The sequence below is a fragment of the Polypterus senegalus genome, chromosome 10 (assembly GCF_016835505.1).
Source record: "Polypterus senegalus isolate Bchr_013 chromosome 10, ASM1683550v1, whole genome shotgun sequence".
NCBI lineage: Eukaryota > Metazoa > Chordata > Cladistia > Polypteriformes > Polypteridae > Polypterus > Polypterus senegalus.
This window is the reverse complement of record NC_053163.1, coordinates 162,564,616-162,582,180: the sequence shown is the minus strand read 5'-3', so window position 1 is coordinate 162,582,180 and position 17,565 is coordinate 162,564,616. Positions and strand designations below refer to the sequence as shown.

Below are 17,565 nucleotides of genomic sequence, written 5' to 3'. Positions count from 1 at the left end.
TATTTGGTGGTGAGTTCACATTTCCCAGGATCACAGAAGGCACCGACGGTTTGTAGCGCCACTTTCTCGCTAGACGCTTGGCTTTTGTCTTAGCGCCGGCTCTGCTGCCCCGATACGACCTTCTTACCTCATCAGGTAAATAGGGAACCACACTGGCGTGGACATTTGTTCTCAGCGCTTGAAGTTGACTACTTGAATAGACGAGTCTCGGCGTTTAAAATTACATGTCAAGTAGTAAAAAGTGTCCAGGGAACGAGTCCACGTAAAAAAGTGATAGGAGTGATCAGTGAAATAAGAAGGTGGTAGAAAAAGTAAAGTCGTACACGGAGCTGCTGGAAAGGCTGCCACTTGCGTCGGTGCCCGAGTCATGATGTGACATTAAATCACCTGATGAGCCCGCGATGACGTCACTGGTGACATGTCTGCAAGACCCAAAATGGCCGTCTGGAGGACAGGAAGGTCACAAGTGATCGCTGAGCCCCATGCAGGCCTTGTGGGGTCACACAGTGCAGACGAACTCAAAAGGAAGCGACTTCTGTCTGTTGGCCTCGCCAGCCTCGTGAAAAACAAATGAAATGGGCACAGCGAACTCCACCACTGGGGTCTTTGGAAGATCTCCCAGCATGCTCTGCGGGTTTCAAGTTCAAACTGCCACAGCATTCGTGAAAAAATTCCTCAAAGTTTGTAAAGACCAGGGCCTCACGTATAACGCCGTGCGTAGAACTCAAACTATGACATGACGTAGGCACAAAAGCCGAAATGTGTTTACGCACAGAAAACTCCAGATGCAGGAATCTGTGCGTACGCCAACTTCTGTGTTCTTCTGCTACTTAAATCTCGATCAGCGTGAAAAGTAACGCTCGTGCACGCGCTTTATGTCCCGCCCCAACTCCTCCCCGAATTACGCCTCTTTGAATATGCAAATCAATATCAATCGCCCTTAAGCTCCGCCTTCTGTGAGAAGACAATGGGAAAAGGGGGGAAATATAAGAATTTCAGCGAATACCAAGTGGAGGCAAAGGAAAAACAGACTATTAGTTCAAATAAACTGTGGAATAATCGAGAAAAGGAAGTTGATCGAGTGACATAGCGTGTCGGAGAAACTCGAAAGCTCAAATACACAAAGTCGCACAGTGCTGGAAATAAAGAAGAAGTCACACATCAAAGTCGCCGTGAAAAGCCGAGTTGTAGCCCACCGTCTGAGTGCCACATGAAAGATTATTAGGGTACAGAGAAAAAAAATAGGAACACGGTGGGGAAAAAACACGAAATGTCAACTTGAATCTCGACATCTCCACTTTAATCTCGTAGTTTATTTTGTCATTAAAGTAGAACGTCATAAACTTCATCTTAAAAATCGTTTAATTAACCAGTTTCTAACATCACATCGTAATTAAAGTCGCACGTTAAATGCTTTGTTTTGTATTTGATCTTCTACTCGTATGTGCTCTGTGTGTGTGAATCACTACTTGCTTCTTAAACCGGCTCTCTTCCTCCAACTGGTCACAGAGTCCATGACATTCGTGACATTACAGCTCTCTGAATAACTCAAATACTGAGATGTATACGTGATGTCATTGTCATGATGATAGGAGTTAAAGCACGTTATTAAACAGGAGTTTCACTTTGATGAAATCATTTATTACAGCAGTACAATCAGGGGCGGCTCTAGGCTTGTGGTGGCACTGGGCAGAGGAAGAATCGGTGGCTCCTTCGCCCGCCCGTCAGTAAGGTAGCTTATCACGGTGGATGGCCACGTCCGTTGTAGACACTGATAGCCGCCTCGTGCTCATGACAAGCATTTATCTTTTGTTGAAATTTGTCGCTGCGTTTTTAGCTGTGTTGTTATTTTCTCTTTCTGTTTTATATTCAATATATGTTGGCGTAGCCGCCCCAAGAGTCCTTGCTTTTCTTTCCCCAAGTAACCGATCGCCACACAATCAGCTCTGTAATAGACGTTAAGCCATCTGTAAGCTTAGCGCCGATTCTTCAAAACGTTTAAAGAACATTGAAATATCTTCGTAGTACATGTTTAATTATTCTATCCTTCACGACACTCCCAGTGAAGAATATAGATTATTTAAATGAAGTTCAAGTTTTATGTGTATAATTTAACAAACATATTTTGCTGCATTTCACCTTAAAAATGATCTCGTCATCTTATGTAAATACGCGCTTTATAAAGTGGCTCAGGTTGTGTGATATTATAACTGTAGTGCAAGTTTACAGTGAGGTGATTGTACTTCTAAGTCCTAACAGTTCTACAAGGAGCAGTGATTGAGTGCGTTTAGAGCTCTTAGGATGAAACTGTTTGTGAACCGCGAGGTCCGTACAGGAAAGGCTTTGAAACATTTTGCAGTGGCAGAGACAGCGTGTCCTTAAAGCTGTATACCGATAATTGTCTTTCCGATCAGCTGCTGCTGTGATTCACACTCGGATACAGTGATATAAATACTCTGAGTGGTGCAGTGAGAGGAATATGGAAAAAGATGATCCGCTGTGGCGACTCCTAACGGGACGAGCTGAAAGAAGAAGAAGAAGAAGAAGAAGAAGAAGAAGAAGGTGCAGTGAGAGTAACGACGCTAAAGCAGTTCTGCTGTCTGCACTACTCTGGCTGTTCCCTGGCCCATCATATTGTTACGAGTTCATTACAATCAGACGCGTCACACTAATAAACGATATGCGGTCAGTTTTGGTGTATTTATAAAATAAAGAGTAACCACACAGGAACATTGGCACTGCTGTGATGCTGGGTGCCGCCAGTCTGCCAAACCGAGCGCAGAACTTCCATACGCCAGGCTATGAGGTACCGTGTTAAAGTGCGCGGCTTTAGGTCAAGTGTAAGTTTTATACATCGCGATTCGAACGTAGAAAAGTTCTTACACAACATTTCTGTGCGTACGCACCGTTCATACCTGAGGCCCCAGGAGATCCCACAATGCAATGGAAGGGGCGGATCTTTATGCAAATACGGGATGGTCATGTGACTGCAACAAGCTTATTTTACATTGTGGAACACTTCACCCAAACATGACATTCGCTCTGAACGTCACCAACTAAAGTCACAGAGAAAATCGTTCAGTGGAGCCTCCCAGTCACCAATTCCGGACAATAGAAAACAATGTCACCGCGTCACTCGAGTCACCTAATCTAAATGTGCTGACATATTACAAACATTTTAAAAAAAGCAGCCGGCTGTGTCAACGGCACCACACGTTCCCACAATTCTGTGCGTCAGACCTGAGGACGGGGCTCTTAACCAATGAATGAGGGGCAGAGGCGGACCTCCTCCCGTTGCTTTGCCGTTGTCCTCCTTTCCACATGAAGCCACGCCAGCTGTCACCGTGAAGCACAGAATGTCACTGTTTGGTGGCACATTCCTTCAGATCCCTGCCAGGGATGACGGACGTAAAGGGACCAAGAGAAGGGTGACATTTCCTCGTCCTCCTCAGTGACGTGCGCTTTGTGGAGATTCTGAATAACTGAATTGTGTCACCATAAGTAGGAAGAGCCACACGATGCCAGTGTCACCGCAGTTAATCCACTGGTGACCAATTGGTGAAGGCCGGACAGGCCTGCTGCTCTCCACAGGTGGCACTCGCGAGGACTGGCAGGGAGAAGGACAGTGCCCGGAGGGTCAGACGTGGTCAGGTAGCGGAGCATTGAAGGACCAAAGCGGAATGTCGTTCTTCTGACCGCAGATTCGTTCCTAAAGCTCCAGTGGAGTCGCCACTCACCCCAGGACCCCAACAGGGCTGTCCACTGAAACCACAACACCAATGGACCCCCAAGCAGGGCAGCACTGCCACCCAGGGTCCTGAAGGACCATGTGCCCCTAAGAATGAGCCCTGTAATGGCCACTCAGCTGGAGGCACCAGCCTAGCCCTTCACTGGAGATGCCCAGCAGGGGGCACCAACCCAGTGGTCTGTGTGTGGATCCCAATGCCCGAGTGCGGTGACAGGGACGCTGCACTGGAAAGCAGCCTGACCCTCTGTGGGCGTCCTTTGGAAAGAGTTGGTTGTACCCCGATGTCCTGGCTAAACTGCCCACCATGTCTGGTCATTCTGGCCCCCTAGTCAGCATAGAAATGGCTGCCGTCACGTCATCCAGATGGTGCCTGAAGTGCCCGCCGCAGTGAGAAAGGCGCTATATCAATGTAAAGAACTGTTATTCTTATAAAGGTCTGGGCCACTACCCACCCACCCTGTGCCACCCCCTAGAGGCAGGCCTGGGCGCTGCAGGTGCTGATGTGCAGAAGTGGGGGTTCAGGAGATGACAAAATGGACGGGTCAGCTGACGAGTGGACCAACGGACGCACTGCAAGGAATGAGGGCAACATAAGAAGAAGACCACCATGTGAAGGGGGCAACAGCATTCATCACAGCTCACTGACACCGTGCCCCCAGGGGTCATTTGGGGGTTTACGTAGAACATTCTGCCCTCAGTGTGGTCAGTCACATGATGGTCAGCCCACCAGTGGGCTCCTCCAGACCCCCATCGTTTAATGGACCTGTGCTCCTGGGCGCCTTCTTCAGGGCCCTGTATTCAAGCCCCCTCTCAAAGGCGCTATATTAACAAGGACCGGCCCACCGAGTGGCCTTTTTGTGTTTGTCTGTGAAAGATGAAAACGAGCCAATTAGGGCACGGTGAGGGAAACAAAGGGACAGTCAGCATGTGGTGGTCCGCACGGGGGGCCGATCGATTAATGAACGGACCCACAGACTGGAGGACTGACTGATTGATGGACTCATTGACTTTACTAAGAATCCTCCCCAGTCAGTCACTCCGGTGGTCAGCAGTGGGCGCTCCATCTCCTGGGACCACTCCAGATGACCTCCTGTCCACACCACCCAGTGGATCCCCCTCCTTGTTCAGATCTTCCCTAAGCCCACCCCGTCCTTCACCTTGAACTTACCGCTCTCCCAGTACCACTCCAGATGACACTGGTCAGGTCTTTTCTGCCCAGTCCATGGTGACCCCTCCATGCCCTCCACTCACCCACACCACATGTCCCATCCCATTATGTCCTTTGTCTCCCTTGTGGTCTCCCCTCCAGCCAGCCCCCTTGCACCATTGCTTCTCATCACTGATTTCCGGTTCACCTTTTTCTGTTCTTTTCACGGGTAGCCTGTGACAAGCAGCCCTTTGATGCCCCCTAGTGGTTGACCTGTTGGTGGCCATGACAAGTGGCCCTTTGCTGCCCCCATGTGGAAGTTGCCACTCCTATCCAAGTTTCTCAGCCTTGCTGGCCTGGTCAGCAGTGTGGTGCCACCTTGTGTTGCAGTATTCCAAGCTGGGATGGCAGGTCCAGGCTGCCCGTTGGCACCACGCTTTGCCCCAGAAGTCACTCACACAGGCGGTTTGGTGTTTCGTGTGTGTTATTTTTTTATATTTTTATTTCTTTCTCAACAGATACAGCAAATAAGGAGATGACGACAACTAGCAGTTTGACACTTGATGACGTCACAGTCGTCGCATAAACTACTTGGTGAGGTGGGCACTTTGGACCCCCAGTGAAATGAAAAATGCAAACCAAGAAGAGGCCGAGACGCGGCCCGCTCAAGAAGCACAGGGCATAAGGGCCACCCCGCAAAGCAGCGTGTGTCGGCCAGCGGGTGGGTGCCATTGGCAGTCTCTCTGGTGGCCGACAGCTGACACTGCTACTTCAGTGGCATGGAGGGGGCAAACTCAAACACCCGGGTCAAAATCACGACGAGCACAGCGCAATTGCCAGGAGCAAAATGACAGCACTAATAGAGCTGGGGACGGTCACCATCTGCCACAGCCAGCAGGGGGCGCTGTCCACCGAGTCCTTGGACGGGTCCTCTCTCGCTCTTCTTTTGTGTTTGCTGCCACCTCGACGCCATTGGAGAGAAGGAGTGGCATGGCAGGCTGGCTTTGTATTGCTCAGGGTTCTGGTCACTTGGAGTCATCCACACGGCGGGCTCCCCGACTGTCACCATCTCGGCACAAGCGACCCGGGGTCAGCGCTATTTACAAAAGGAAGACGAGGTCAGGAGGCAGCCGAGGGGCCGGGACCTCAAGGTCAAGAATTCTGTCCGTTTCTAGAACGTTTCGGCCGGCAAAGCAAAAGACTGGAAATTGATATAGTAGGAATTGGCCGCGGTCACTCACAGCAGTGCCCAGCCGGTGCCTCTGTCACTTCTGGCCAAAGCTGTCGCCCCTAATAAACACCAGAATGGGCATCAAGGGCGCCACAATGAACACAGAAATCAAGATGCCAACTTGCGCCACGATTCATGAATGGAAAAGGAAGGGAACAACTGCAGGGTGCCTCCTAATGGAGAGCCCTCAGCCTGGCATCACACCCCATTCAGTCTGCTCGGCTTTGCTTTGTGGTCACCATGAATGGCGCTATAATGTAACGACTCAGGGGGCAGGCCAGCTGGGGCGAGACCATCAGGAAGAGGTGCAGCAGCTCCCAGAATGCCACTCTCGTTGTCATTGTCACATTGTGCAAACCTGGCAAAGCAAATGGACAGTGGCAGCATTCTAGCCTAGGCCAACCCAAAGGTGCCACCAATGGGAGAAAAAGAAGAAAAAGTAAAAAGTGAGCGAGGTGGGCACTACAAGCCATCGGTGTACCCGTCATTGACAGATTAGCGCAGCCTGGCCAACAATACCCACCGTTACCCCTAGTGCTTGTGTGCCCACCTCAGTACAGCAACAGGTGGGATTAATGGGGCAAAGTCAGACCTCCGGAGAAAACTGCACAGGTGAGCATGGCAAACATCGGGCAGGGCACCAGTGGAAATCTAAGTGAGCAGGGCATGTGACCTGGCACTCCAAGGAACTGAGGGCATCCAAATTGATGGGCACATGCTTTTCTGCAAGGCACCCCCTTGCCCCTTTATGGCCCCCTAGTGGTTATTAAAATGTCTTCCTGTGATATAGTGCCTTTCACTGTGACATGCTGCCTACTGCCATGCACTTCTCCCTCCTTTTCACCCTCCTGTTCTCATTGCCCCCAGTAGCACCGATTCAGAGATGTGCCCCGGGTAGTGGACAATATGATGCAGTTCTTTCTTTTTTATATAGTGCCTTTCACACTCCACTGTCTTTCTGTCTTTGATATTTTGCCTTTTGCTGTTATTATGCCACCTAGTGCCAGGCTGTTCATTCCTTCTGTCTTGATATAGTGCCTTTCACAGTCACATGCCCCCCATTGGACAGTCTCCTGCATTTCTCGTTTCCTTTCACTCCACTGTTGCCCCTGAAGCACCAGTTCTGAGATGTGCCCTGGTGCCCAGTAGATGGCATCCCCATGCCGCCTCTCGCCCGAGTCTTGCAGTTGTCAGGAGTGGCGTGAAGGTGTGTGGCGCAGAGCTGGTGTGAATTATTGATTCGAGTGTCGCATTACATGAGCCGGCTGGCACAGGTATCGGTGACGGTGTGACGCACGGCCTTGTCACATGCATCTGTCATTGCTCGCCCGCCCAAATGCCCCCCCTCGCCACCGCTGACCTGCCCAACTCTCAGCTATAGAAAACAGAAGAAGGACGACAAAAAGAAAAGAAAAAGTCAAAACAGCCAATGACCTGAAGGAGGCGCTGCGCTCAGGAAGGCGCACGTCCGTGGAGCTCCTGTGAGTCCGCAGCGGCCGCTTGGCTCGTTGGTCTCCCTTCTAGAATTTTCCATGGAATACACTAAAGTAAAAAACGGAGTGCCTCGAGCCGGCAGCCCCGCTATCGGGGTGGGATGCGGGGGAGCAGGTGTGACATGACACACAAACTCGGGGCACGTGGGGTTGGACTAACGGGGCCGGCTTTGCTGGGCGCCCCTCTTCTAGCAGGCGCAGTCCTGGTGCGGCGGGGCGCTCTGCTCGGTCAGTTGAGGTCCCTGTTTGGCTCCGGTGACCGCGGGGTCGGCGGCGTCCAGGCTCTCTGACATCTTCTCGCAGATGATGTCTACCAGCCGCTCGAAGGTCTGCTTCACGTTGATGTTGTCTTTGGCGCTCGCCTCGAAAAACTCAAACCCTGCAGAGAAAGACAAAGAGAGAGACGAGTCAGGGCAGCCAGCAGGGGGCGCCTTGGAGGCTTAGGCTTGGAGAGCCAAGGGAGATGCCCAGTGGGCCGTCGTGACTCTTGGAGTCTCTGGACCACCAGCTGCCCACCTGCATCCCTTCTGAGTCGGACCATCTCTCCATCTCCTACCATGCTTGTCCAGATTAGGGTCACAGCTGGGAGGTGCCAGCAGTGGATGGCATGTGGGCACACACCTAGGTGGAGATACAAGGTGTGGCTTGATATGTCACCCCTGGGCCCCGCCGACTGCCCTCGACCACATCCGCTGCTGGACGTTCACTGGGGCAGCAGTTCATATCGAAGGGTCCAGGGGGTCTCTGCCCGGGATGGCAATTTCTTCCCTTACATCAGATGCCAGTTGGCAGTGTGAGGCAGCCTGTCAAACGTCTGTTGAATGGCAGGTGCCTACAGTGCCATCCTAAGAAACACTACTGAGCTTGATTCTCCCACTGACACCCTCTCTGGGCGCCAGTCCATGCCCACTTTGTAGTCACCTACCTAGATGATCGGCCAGTTGCCTGCCCCTCTCTGAAGCGACCACGCGCTCGTCCTCCATGTCACACTTGTTGCCCACCAGCAGGACCTGGGCGTTGTCCCACGAGTACGTCTTGATCTGTGTTGACCTGCGGAGAGGGCAGCAAGTCAGCGACCTGAAGGCTCCACGGCGCCCCCTAGAGGCTGGCCAGAGAGGACATGATGCCCACCAGCCTACAGGGCAGCCACCTACCAGTCCTGGACGGCATTGAAGGACTCTTCGTTGGTGATGTCGTACATCAGAATGAAGCCCATGGCCCCCCTGTAGTAGGCCGTCGTGATGGTCCGGTATCGCTCCTGTCCCGCCGTGTCCTGAAAGCGAACAGAAAATGGCAGGTGAGCACCAACCTGTCCAGAGGGCATCGGCTTTTCTAGTGCTTTCCACTGCCTGCAGGTGGCGCTGGTCCCTTTGGTGGGTTCCGCTCGCTTTGTGTGCCCTGTGAAAGGGGCGTACATAGACTCAGGACTAACGGTCATGTGCCAGCCACTGGTCAGCTTGAACCAGATACACGGGGACAACAGCGACTAATGTAGGCGATGAAGGGGGCATTTGTGGGGGGCCGTCAGTGGGACCAGCCCTCTGATTGGCTGCTGCTCATGTCAGCCTCTGAATAGCCAGAGGAGGACCTGGAAGTGTCAAACATTCCAGTGTGCCAGCGGGACGCCAGCAGGATGCCACCCTCATGGCTCATCTTCACTGCAACTGGGGCAAGAAGACCATCAGGTGGCGCCACAATGTGCCCATTGTGGTTTGGCAGTGGTGCCCAGCACCGTGATGTCACTGGGACACAACTTACAATACATCTCTCCACTGAGTGAGGTGACAGCGGGGACGCGCCTACAGTAGGAGAGGATCCTGAGTGACAGACACAGGCGTACAGAGGGACATCATGTCTGGAGAGGCGCTATATAACCAGGTAAATAGCCCCCAGAAGACCCCCCCCAGATGTAGCCTATGTATGATGCTGTCCCCAGTGCTTGTCTTGTGACACCTGTCAAAGTGACATTTTGGTGTTCACACTGGCATTGCCCGCTGGTCACCATCAGGATCAAACCCGAGGCTTCTCAGCGGCTCTGACTTCTCTTTCCTCCAATTTCTAAAGTTTAGGAGCAAAGAGAAGACAAAACCTTCAGGGGTCACACGAGGAGACGTGGCACCCCCCTGACTCCCTGATGCCCGGAATGTGAGACCCACTGAGATGACCCCCATCTGGAGGCACTGGAGCCTCAAGTTTGAGTCTTTGGACTGGAAAGTGTGAGACTGCAGTTTGGGAGACCCTGTGTCACCTTGCCCACCTTGCCCACTTGTGGCAATGTTTGCAGCAGACGGCTGTTCTTGTGAAGATATAAATTAATGGGTGACACGTTATCAACACGGTGACGCCCCCCCACAGTCACCCTTCACACTTAGCCCCTCGTGCTTGCTGCTGCCCACTGGGAGCTTTGGCACTGACAGAAGCCGAGATGCCAAGGCTCACCGAGATGTGATGCTGCCCCCTAAATGCTCAAGCCTTTACTGCACCACTGAGCACAGATGTGGAGAGCGGGATCCTCGTGCTTCATAAAGCCCCCCCCCCTTCAAAACTGGGTTTGCCTGGCACAGGGCATGTGTGGGTGCATTGGCATCAGCTAGAGACACACAAATTGGCGAGCCTCCGCTCACACCTGCTTGCCCTCACAGCCAGCAGCGGACCCTCCATGACTTACCCAGATCTGCAGCTTGATCCTTTTGTCGTTCCTGTAGATGGTCTTCACTTTGAAGTCGATGCCCACCGTGCTGACGAACGCCGGCGTGAAAGAGTCGTCCGCGTACCGGAACAGGAATGAGGTCTTCCCCACGCTGCTGTTTCCAATGATCAGGATCTTGAACATGTAGTCGAAGTTCTGATCAGAGGACTCCTTCTGGCCATAGCGGGCATCAGTGGCGGAGGCCATCTGCGGTGACAAAATGCAAAAAGACACGGATGGGAGTGACCAGTGGGCTTGGTGGGCTGTGACCGGGGTGTCTTTGTGCCACCGTCTGTGTGTGTGTGTCCACCATGGTCCATGGGTGGGGGTGCAAAGGTGTGACCTCTGGCCCTATGTGTGTGAGCTGAGGAGGGGACGGTGTGCACCCCCCACCCGTACAGCTCTTGACAGCCAGCAGGGGGCACTGCTGCAGACACCCCATTATCTATCTTCATCTCCTCCTTGGTGTCACACATACACGCTAAGTGTCACCTCAAGGACCCGAGTCTCGACTGCATGTCCCCCCATTCCTTTCAAAACACGCAGACCCTAAAAACAGCAAGTCTGAGTTTGCTTCAGCCTCCCAGGGTCTCATGAAGTAACCCAACAGGGGGCTCAGCTCTCCGGAATGCGCGGGCGCCCACACTGCCAAACTGCCAGTGCCACCCATGGAAGCGCAGCCTTCACACTCCCACAGCCAGCGCTCCCCTAACATCACGACAACACGCCAAAGGCGCTATAAAAATCAGCAGCTGACTAATGTGTCGGCTTTAGAGCGTGCCCACTGGTCACCTACTAGTGTATGCCCACCCAGCCCAGTCAATGCCACACCAAGGCGATAATAAAAAAAAAGGTACTGGGAAGGGCCGTCCATGGCCGTGTGTCACCTATTGGTCACTCGTGTCCCCGCACCCCGCTCCTCCTCCCCCGCCTCTCAAATCTCCCCACCCCTGCAGGCACAGTGGGGGGAGGGTGCCTCCGAAAAGCATCGCTTCGTCCAGCGGGGCCTGCCGTATCGGTGGTCGGCTGAATGTCCTGCACGCCGGCCGGTGACACCATCTGCTCGCGGTGGGGCCGGCCGGCTGAGCAAAGACGGGAAGAGATAAACGGCTTTGGGGGGGTTCCGATCAGGGCGGCTTATCCCGTCCCGACCCGAAGCCGCCCCGCTTCGCCGCCCTCCTCTACCTCCTCCGCTCCGCCGCTGCCTCCTCGACCGGCTCGGCTCGCCATCCTAAGTCAAATGAAGGTTACGTCGGCGCGGCGTTCAGCACCGCGGCCAGCGACAGGCGGCCACGTCCCTCGGAAAGGCGCTCGGCAAACGCAAAAGCTGCTAGCGGCTCGCGGGCTCAGCTCGAGGGGACAAACGAGCGCGTCTGCAGCCCCGAGTGGCTTACCCTGTCGCTGTCGCAGTCGCCGTCGTCGTCGTCGTCGTCTTAATCTTCTTCTTCCCTTCGAGCTCCTATTGCACCAATGCAGCAGATCTCCGTGCACCTGCAGAAACGCTGACGTCATGTGACGGACAGCCGCGGCTCGGGGGCGGAGTCGGAGCTCATTAGAGGGCTCAGTGGGCGGGACGCGAGGCGACGGGTACGTCAGGAGCGCCGAATTCTGGGTCAGTCGAGCGGGGATGGAGGGTCTGCTGCCACGGGAAGGGGGGCCGAGCGGGGTGATACCGCGCCGTTCTGCTGCTCGTGCACTTGGCGTTTAATTGGACGCGCGCAGTCGCCATCTCTACAGATCCACACATGCGTGTATCTGGCGGGGCCGCGGGAGTCCTGCTGCCTCACAACAAGCAGCCTGCACTTTACGTCCCTGGTGCCCCCTGCACGGAGTTGGCATGTCCAGAGACATGCATGTTAAAGGAACTGGCCCTGATATGTGATTGTGTGTGTGTGTGTGCGTTTTTATCATGCAATGGGCTGGCATCCTGTCCCAGGGTGGTCCTTGCCTTGTGCCAACGCTTGCTGGGATAGGCACCAGTTTCCACTTGACCCGGCCCTGAATAAGTGGATTATGGCCATGGATGAAGTTCTGCTGCCTCGTATCAAGGACACCGAGGATGGCATTCTGTGAAGAGACTGCATGTTCTCCATCTGTCCATGTAGGTCTCCTCTCACACTCCAAAGACATGCAGGTTTGATGAATGGGCATTGCTAAATTGGCACGTGTGTGTGTTCACCTTGCAATGGATTGGCACCCAGTGAACCCTGGCATAGGCACCCCCTTATCCCATAAGTGGGTTAGGAAAAGGGAAGATAGTGGGCCCCAGTACTTGAGGGGGCAGTGGTGGGAATTGAAGATGGGATACACTATATAGCGCCTTTCATTACCAGCACGTAGGTTTCCTGTTTCTTCAGTGGTGGCGGTCACACCTCTAATCCTGAGCCTCGGTGCCCTTGGTGTCCTCGGTGTCCTCAGCGTCACTGCACTCTTCTTGGTTTTCAGTGTCCTTCAGACGCAGCCTCCAGATGCAGGCCAAGTGTCCGTCCCGTCGCACGCCTGACCCCATTTGGCCCCACAATGGCCCTTTTAAGGGGTCTGTGCTGCTTTTTTAACAAGGTGGCCTTTCACACTTCAGCCCCACCAGTGTCTTAAAATCTAACCTGTTGATCCCATCCTGATATGTTTGGCACCCTGAAATGTCACCAGTCGTAGATCTGTGCCACTTGTCCATCACCTGCTCTTCTGCCTCATTTGGTGTCCTTGTCAGACCTGACCTGCCCGATCTTTAAATTCTTATCAGACATTTTATGGCGGGCATCTTCAGTGAGGGCCAAGGCTGCTGGCAGATGACATTGGCAGAAGAATCCACCAAAGTAGGCTGGGCAGGCCATTTCTTTCATTCAAGATGGGGTGAAGCTGACAAGAGCATAAGGGTGACAGCTCTAGGGGGACTTAGGTGGCCAGATTTGGTCCTTCAGTCTCAGGAAGCAGGTGGCTTTGCTGGAGTTCACAGACCACTGGAGACCACAGTGAAGAAGCAGACAGGTTGCTGGCAGAGTTTTGGACCAGCGGATGGAAGTTGGCTACAGAGGCCCCTCATTACACCCTGGAACTCCTTGGCATAGGGGGGCTGCACAACAGGAGGGCCTTCCAGAACATTCAAGAAGCTGCCCAAAAGGCTTCTGGGCGGCTTGGGGTCAGGTGGGCTGAACGTTGGTGTCATCTCCACTGGGTCACCTGGGTGAACCTGAAAGCACCCTGAGACCCCCAGGGTGATCCCATGTGTCCAAGCTGCACCTCAATGTGTATCAGAACACAGCTGAAGCAGCACAGACCCCCGGGCTGCACCACTTCTCTGTGGGACACTTCTAATCCTCAAGGAGCTGAGCAGCCACCTGGACTTTCCCTGACAAGGCTACACGGCCCACCAACTCACAAAGCTCCTCACAGACCTGCATGCCCACCACTGCTACTGTCACTCCACTACAGCCATCTGGCCACCATGTCATTTGGCCCCCTCTGCTCATTCCCTCCTTCTCCACTGCCATTCCTCCCATGGTGTCCTGTCACTGTCCCCACCGCCCCATCACTGTCACCCATTTCTCTTCTCTGGTCTCCACCTCTTGACACTCTGCACATGATAGACCCTCCTGGCTGTGTCTCTCTGAAGCCCCCCCCCAGCACCGCTAAGAGGTAATGGAGGATGTCAAAGGTCCATGCTGACCCCAATAAGGTCCGATCTCCTCGAGCTTCAGAGGCACATCTCTTTCTAACCGGGATGAGCCCCCCCGCGTGACACTCGTAATTTTGTTCTCCTCCTCCTCCTCATCCCCACCCCAGCCAGCCTGCTCGGTCCTCTCGTTTCTCTTCGCTCCACTACTAAAGTCTCCAGCCCACCACCTGTCCCCATGTCCCCTCACACAGTCTCCTCGTCCCTCATGTCTGCAGCTGCACACATCATGGACTCCTCACTCAGCACTGCTCCTTCCTGTTCACACAGGTCCTTATAACTCCTCCACCTGAGAAGCCCACCCTCGACCCCCCTCATGTAGGTCATTACAGACATTTCTGCTCTCCTCCAGGTCTCTTCTGACCACTTGATCCTCATCTGTCAGGTTCTAAGAGGGGCCACTCCACCGAGACGGTCCTCCTTACCGTTGTCACCACATCACGGCTGTCTAGAGCTGCCACCATGTCAGATGTCTCCTCAGCCTTTAACGTGGCCTACCACCAGGTCCTCCTTGCCACCCTCTCTGACCTGATGCTTTGAGTCCTGCCTCTTGGGCAGATCCCACCATATGTCCTGGTGAGAACTGTCAAGGGTGCACCTGGCAAGTAGGGGGCGCCTCAACAACTGGCACCGGGTTCTCTTCTCTCTACACATCTCGCTAGACCCCCATCATTTTGCTAGATGGCTTTTCATATCAGTGCTGCGCTGATGATACTCAGCTCTACGTGGTGATGCCTCCCTTGGACCACCTGGCATCAGCTGGAACCCCAGCAAGTCTGACTGATGTCACAGGCTTGATCTGTGTCCCACCCTGGCATACGGCCCTTCTTGTTCTCCCAGCTCATCCATCCATTCGGCAGCCCATTCCTGTTCAGGTGGGCTCACCGTTGCCAGCACCTGCCAAGTCCGTACCCACACACTGCCCGGCTGGCCTTCACTGCCCACGTTGCTATGGCCTCTCGGTCTTGTAGGTCACTCAGCTCGTATCTGATGAACTACATGGCACAACTCCTGTCCTGTCATGTCAGGACTAGTGGTACTCTCTGCTGGCAGGGCCACCGCTGTGTGTCACCAAGCCACTGTAGATGATTTAACATGCACGTCACTCCTCTTTTCAGATCACTGCACTGGCTCCCTGAAGTGGCACACATGAAGTTCAAGTCCTTGGTGCCCAACTACAGAGTAGCCAATGGCCCACCACCTGCACATATGGAGACACCAGTGAGGACCACTCAGGTCCACTGATGAATGGTATCTGGTGATGCCACCTCTGCCTGGTATTCAACTGCAGACCAGACTCTTGTCATTATGTTTCCCACCTTCATGTGGACACCCTCAGTGTCTCTAAGAAGACTTTGAAGTCCTGCCACGTGCAAAAGTTCACTGACGACACTGCTATGGTGGGCTGCATCAGGAGTGGGCAGGTGGAGGAGTATAGGAACCTAATCAAGGACTTTGTTAAATGGTGCGACTCAAACCACCTACAACTGAACACCAGCAAGACCAAGGAGCTGGTGGTGGATTTTAGGAGGCCCAGGCCCCTCATGGACCCTGTGATCATCAGAGGTGACCGTGCAGAGGGTGCAGACCTATAAATACCTGGGAGTGCAGCAGGATGATAAACTGGACTGGACTGCCAACACTGAAGATCTGTGTAAGAGAGGACAGAGACGACTAGACTTCATTAGAAGACTGACGTCCTTCAACATCTGCAATAAGATGCTGCAGATGTTCTACCAGACGGTTGTGGTGAGCGCCCTCTTCTACACGGTGGTGTGCTGGGGAGGCAGCATAAAGAAGAGGGACAAACTGGTGAGGAAGGCAGGCTCTATTGTGGGCACGGAGCTACCTACAATAGCACAGGTGTCGACAACGTGGCTTCTGGAAAGGAAGAAGTGGCACAGAAGGCATCTTCACAGTGCCAGGCATTCCTGGGCACATCTTCACAGTGCCAACTACCTCCTTTCATATGTTCACTGTGCCAGCTACCTCTGAGCATATCTTCACAGTGCCAGCTACTTCTGAGCATATCTTCACAGTGCCAGGCACCCCAGGGCACATCTTCACAATGCCAGCTAACCCTTGGCACCACTTCAAACCACAAGGAACGATTGGCATTAACTTTGTCGAGCTCCCATAACTCATGAAAATCCACTGGCACCCACTGTAAGACTCCACAAGATAAGCAGACCACCAAAGCACAGAAAGGGGGATGGAAGTAGGGAGGATGTGGGCACCGCATGGCCCCCAGTAGAGGTAGCACTGACTTGGGCTCCAGAAGGACAGAGCTGAGGACTGCCAGGCTCACCTGGAGGAAGCCACCAACAGAGAGCAATGGCAGTGCCTCATGTACTGCCAGAGAGGAAGAGGAGGAGTGAGAAAGTCCTCTTGATGAGGGTCCTCTGCCATAAGAATTGAGCCAAAGGTGTTCCCACCCATGCAGAGCCTCGTGAATGCCACTCCTATCCAAGCCCCCCTCGTTGTATGCCCTTTTGCTCCCTCCTCACTGCACTGTGCCATCCCACCCGTGTTGTGCCAGTGCTGCCCGCTCAGTGTCCTCGGCTGCTCCATTCATGATTTTCTCTCACAGGCCTGTGATACCTTGGCTTTGCCCCGTCCCCTCATTTTCTATAAAGGGGTGACACTTGGTGGCTTCACCTTGTGACTGTTAACCCCAATAGCTCAGCTGTCCCACCTGCCCCATCTCCACAGTGGTGGTCCACTTACGGGGGCCGCCTGAGGTGACCGCTGCGCTCACTTCTGTCCTTGTGGTTAGCCAGCGTCACAGGAAGGGCTTGTCATTTCACCAGCAGACCTTGGAGGAGAGCACAGGGACCCCCTGCCACTGCTCTCTGTCCAAGTGCCACCCACAGGTATTTCCTTTGTTGTTTCATCTAAAGGACACAGCAGCGTCACACCTCTTGTGTCACCAAAGAAGCTTTGAGGTAAGGCGGCCATCGGTGAGACTCTGAAGTGTCTCTGAAAGTGGGGGGCCAGCTTGTTGGGTTGAGTGGGCTGCTCACGTCACACTCGTTCCAATGTCCCTGCTGGGATGGCACACGTCTGCTCTCTTTGAATGCCTTAGATGACTGGCAGTGAGGTCCCCTGACACGTTCTGGCGCCACTGGGGTCCAAGTTTTCATTCCCACCCTTTTTTTTAATAGAGGAAACTAATCCCACCTCGCATCCCTGACTTTGGGGGGATTCACCAAGGTGGTCTCACTTGGTTGTGTCATGGAGCTCATGTGGTGGTCTGCTGCTCCCCAAACAGGAGAGGGGATGGGAAGACCAGCAGAGCAACTGTGGGGGGCTCACGTGGCACCACCTGTGCATAAGGGTTAGTCTGTCCTCCTGGGTGGCACCTCTTCTGTGACTCCCAGACCCCCGCTTCACGTCCTGCTCTCACCTTCTCTGCACGCTGAGCCGTCCGTCCGATTGTTTCGACTGTTGCCCATCGTTGCCACGACCGCCCGGACCCTTCAATGAGCAGACTATGGAGGGGATCTCGAGGTGGGCAGAAGCCCCTTGCTTGGGTTTCTTCTCGCTTTGTCTATTTTGTGGTCTGACGGTCGAGTTTCTCAAGT

At 53.8% G+C, this 17,565-nt stretch overlaps 1 protein-coding gene across 1 annotated transcript; it reads right to left on the bottom strand.

The window, feature by feature from the left end:
- Positions 1 to 7,758: 7,758 nt before the first annotated feature.
- On the bottom strand, positions 7,759 to 11,818 carry rab3ab (RAB3A, member RAS oncogene family, b). Its single transcript, XM_039767207.1, has 5 exons — positions 11,703 to 11,818; positions 10,288 to 10,515; positions 8,774 to 8,892; positions 8,545 to 8,669; positions 7,759 to 7,998 (listed from the first exon to the last, which is right to left on the bottom strand). Exons 2-5 carry the CDS (start codon positions 10,513 to 10,515, stop codon positions 7,808 to 7,810), a joined length of 663 nt encoding a protein of 220 aa, XP_039623141.1. The 5' UTR covers positions 11,703 to 11,818; the 3' UTR covers positions 7,759 to 7,807.
- Positions 11,819 to 17,565: the final 5,747 nt, after the last annotated feature.